The sequence below is a fragment of the Mya arenaria genome, chromosome 16, assembly GCF_026914265.1.
Source record: "Mya arenaria isolate MELC-2E11 chromosome 16, ASM2691426v1".
NCBI lineage: Eukaryota > Metazoa > Mollusca > Bivalvia > Myida > Myidae > Mya > Mya arenaria.
The window spans coordinates 15,204,089-15,208,547 of NC_069137.1; the positions used below are offsets into that span (position 1 = coordinate 15,204,089).

At 34.2% G+C, this 4,459-nt stretch overlaps 1 protein-coding gene across 1 annotated transcript; it reads right to left on the reverse strand.

Annotated features, from left to right (window-relative positions):
- Positions 1–451: 451 nt before the first annotated feature.
- On the reverse strand, positions 452–2,011 carry LOC128221425 (zinc finger protein 761-like). Its single transcript, XM_052930037.1, has one exon. The coding sequence runs from the start codon at positions 2,009–2,011 to the stop codon at positions 452–454; it is 1,560 nt and encodes a 519-aa protein (XP_052785997.1).
- Between the last annotated feature and the right edge of the window lie 2,448 nt (positions 2,012–4,459).

Sequence of the window (4,459 nt, forward strand, 5' to 3'; positions counted from 1 at the left end):
TGTATATGTTTCTGTAAGCGATTTTTGTGTGAAAAAGCAGCATCACATATATCGCATAAGGCTTCTCTCCTGTGTGTATTCGTAACTCCTGTGTGCATTCGTATATGTTTCTGTAAGAGATTCTTGTGTGAAAAAGCAGCATCACATATATCGCACTTGTAAGGCTTCTCTCCTGTGTGTATTCGTAACTCCTGTGTGTATTCGTATATGTTTCTGTAAGCGATTTTTGTGTGAAAAAGCAGCATCACATATATTGCACTTGTAGGGCTTCTCTCCTGTGTGTATTCGTAACTCCTGTTTGTATTCGTATATGTTTCTGTAAGCAAGTTTTGTGTGAAAAAGCAGCATCACATATATCGCAATTGTAAGGCTTCTCTCCTGTGTATATTCGTAACTCCTGTGTGTATTCGTATATGTTTCTGTAAGCGATTTTTGTGTGAAAAAAACAGCATCACATATATCTCACTTGTAGGGCTTCTCTCCTGTGTGTATTCGTAACTCCTGTGTGTATTCGTATATGTGTCTGTAAGCGATTTTTGTGTGAAAAAGCAGCATCACATATATCACACTTGTAGGGCTTCTCTCCTGTGTGTATTCGTTTATGACTCTGTAAACTACCTTTCTGAGAGAAAGCAGCATCACATATGTCACACTTGTATGGCTTCTCTCCTGTGTGTATTCGTTTATGAATCTGTAAATAACCTTTCCGAGCGAAATCAGCATCACATACATCGCACTTGTAGGGCTTCTCGCCTGTGTGTATTCGTTTATGACCCTGTAAACTACCTTTCTGAGAGAAAGCAGCATCACATATCTCACACTTGTATGGCTTCTTTCCTGTGTGTATTATTATATGTTTCTGTAAAATACTCTTCTGAGGGAAAGCAGCACTGCATATATCACATTTGTATGGCATGTCTCCTTTGTATATTCGTTTATGACTCTGAAAATGACTTTTCTGTGAAAAAGCAGCATCACATATCTCACACTTGTATGGCTTCTCGCCTGTGTGTATACGTATATGTCTCAGTAAGTGACATTTCACACCGAAAGCAGCATCACATATCTCACACTTGTAGGGCTTGTCGCCTGTGTGTATACTTATATGTCTTTGTAAGTGCCATTTCAGACCGAAAGCAGCATCACATATATCGCACTTGTAGAGCTTCTCTCTTGTGTGTATTCGTTTATGAATCTGTGAATTACCTTTCTCAGAAAAAGCAGCATCACATATTTCGCACTTGTATGGCTTCTCTCCTGTGTGTATTCGTATATGTCTCTGTAAGTTATTTTTGCATGAAAAAGCAGCATCACATATATCGCACTTGTAGGGCTTCTCTCCTGTGTGTATTCGTTTATGACTCTGTAAACTAAATTTCCGAGAGAAAGCAGCATCACATATTTCGCACTTGTATGGCTTCTCTCCTGTGTGTATTCGTATATGTCTCTGTAAGTAATTTTTGCATGAAAAAGCAGCATCACATATATCGCACTTGTAGGGCTTCTCTCCTGTGTGTATTCGTTTATGACTCTGTAAATAACGTTTCTGTGAAAAAGCAGCATCACATATCTTGCACATGTATGGCTTCTCTCCTGTGTGTATACGTATATGTATCAGTAAGTGACATTTCACACCGAAAGCAGCATCACATAGTTCACACTTGTATGGCTTCTCTCCTGTGTGTATTCGTTTATGACATTTTAAATGACCTTTCTGAGAAAAAGAAGCATCACATATTTCACACTTGTATGGCTTCTTCTCTCCTGTGTGTAATCGTATGTGCCCCTGTAAAACACTTTTCCGAGAGAAAACAGCATCATATATTTCACACTTGTATGGCTTCTCGTCTGTGTGTAATCGTATGTGCCCCTGTAAATCACCTTTCCGAGAGAAAGCGGAATCACATGTCTCACACTTGTATTGCTTCTCTCCTGTGTGTATTCGTATATGCCTTTGTAAATCACCATTATGAGAGAAAGCAGCACTACATATCTCACACGTGTATGGCATCTCTCCTGTGTGTATGTTTATGTGACGTTTTAAATTTTCTTTCAAAAACAACTAAGTACCACGAACCTTACATGTGTATGGTCTTCTCTTTATGTATATCCATGTGAATCTAAACGAAACAATAAATGTTTGTATCAAGAATGACAATATCGTTCAAATAGGTCAATTCTTCCAATCACAAGTATTAATATTCCCAATATTTTATGTTATTTTGTTAATAGCTGTTTAATACACATCATAAAATTCATATGCTAGGTTGCCTCTTGGACGGATTTTCCTTATTGACGGCAGTTTGTTATTGCAATACATGATATTCTTTCACAATTGCAATGGAACGGCTTGCTCGATAATATTGTATGCACTTCGGACATTACCAACTGTACTTTCTATTCATACTACATGAATAACATGAGCATAATATTATTCAGATATAATGTTCATATTTAAACTCAATGGCATTCTACTTCCGTTTATATACCTGGTCCTGTAAAACATTACACGAGAGTCCCGTTTATGTATTTTATATGGGGGAACCGGAGAACTCGGAGAAAAACTACTTGTCTGGCTTGGTGACAACACTCGAATAGAACATGCACCCAGTCCGAAAAGCAAGGAAGTGATATAATTACTGTGCTAATGGGTAATCGATGTTAATAGTCAATAGAGTCTATTGATTTTCTTTCAGTCAAAGTTATATATGGCTTCACTAAGGCTAATTATGTCTGGTATTGTCTAAATTAAGAAGCCCTGGTCGTATGTATAGATATGAGCGAGTATTCGAAAAATGTTATCAACGTGGCTTTTTAGTCACGAAGAGTACAACATGAAGGGTGCAAAGTCGCAGTCAATTATTTTAGTCCTGGAATAAAATTTATTCAAGATTTTCTGACAGATGAAATATTTTAAAATAAGATCAAATTGTCTTTGGTGCAAGAAGATATTTGGTATTGGAAGTCATAATAGCAACTATATATATATATATATATATATATATATATATATATATATATATATATATATATATATATATATATATATATATATATATATATATAAATATTTATTGATTTATTGATTCATTTGGTGTTTGATGGTAAACAGAGATTGATTTAAGGATCTTTATTTAGGATATTTGTTGTAATACCAATACCTTGTTTATATATCGAAAAGGCACCCGGCGATATGATTACCATTTGGCAGGAGAATAGTTCGTAATATCCAATTAAAATTGTGTTGTATCGGGAAGGCAATATTTTACATAAGAAGGATATACAGTTAAAATTAGCATATTGGAAACAAATTATAATAATATGAACATCGAAATCATAAACGGAATATGATGTTTCACTTAATTGCAAAAAGGGGAGTCTTATAATATGGCAATCACAAATGGATATGACATGAATATCACAAATCACTTAATTGCAAAAATAGGGGAGCCTAATAATATGGCCATCACAAATGGATATGACATGAATAGCAAAACGAATGCACACACAACTGATATTGCAAGAATCACTTACCGTGTAAAATACAATATATCCTTAATAAAAACACATCTTTCCTTTGCTGCAACAATCGTTATGACTAAACATATCATTATAAATTGGATTTTAAAACTACCGAGACAAGTCCGGTAGTAATTGTAAAACTCCGGATACGCTATATTTAAGGAAGTCATTATCTTTTCGCATCAATCACATGTTAGATTTTAATCTCAATTAACTAATTTCGATAATTATCAAATAAATGTCTCTATTTCGTGATATATATGACATATCCGTTATCTGATGGGGATTTCCGGACAGTTCTTATCTGTTCAATTATACTTTCATAAATATTTTTTGTTACACAGTTTTTCATTAACTAAGTAAGTAAATAGATTACTATAGTGATTTGAGTTTAGAATGGCACATAACGTGACAACAATGACAAAAACACTAGTCCCCTGTCCAGTGGATGCCCCTCATTTCTACCATTTTATAAACAAACATAATACCGAAAAGGTTTATGGAAAGTTAATGTTATAACTTAAAAGTCTGAAAATGACACTCTTATTCAAAATCAAAACATACATATGTGTAACAAATATATGTCTTGAGTGATAAACCTTTAACCTCTTCCAAAATAATTCATATATGTTTTAAAATATTTATTACTGCTAGCAAGATCGAATCAGTGTTTTTAATAGCTGAATATTTAAAAAAAATATTTGTTAATTTAAAAGGTTGACTCTGATCTACTATCGTTTCATAAGACATAAATACCATTTTTTCCTGCACATTTCTTCCAAATAAAACTTGGTAGCCTTTTTTAGATAAATAACTTCGAATAGCCTTTTAATATGATGAAACGACCCACTCCGCCAGTGTACGGTAACAGAAAAAGATTTTATGAATGCCTAAAACAGGCAACACATTTTAGCTGTGTGTTGGGTAATTACCGTAG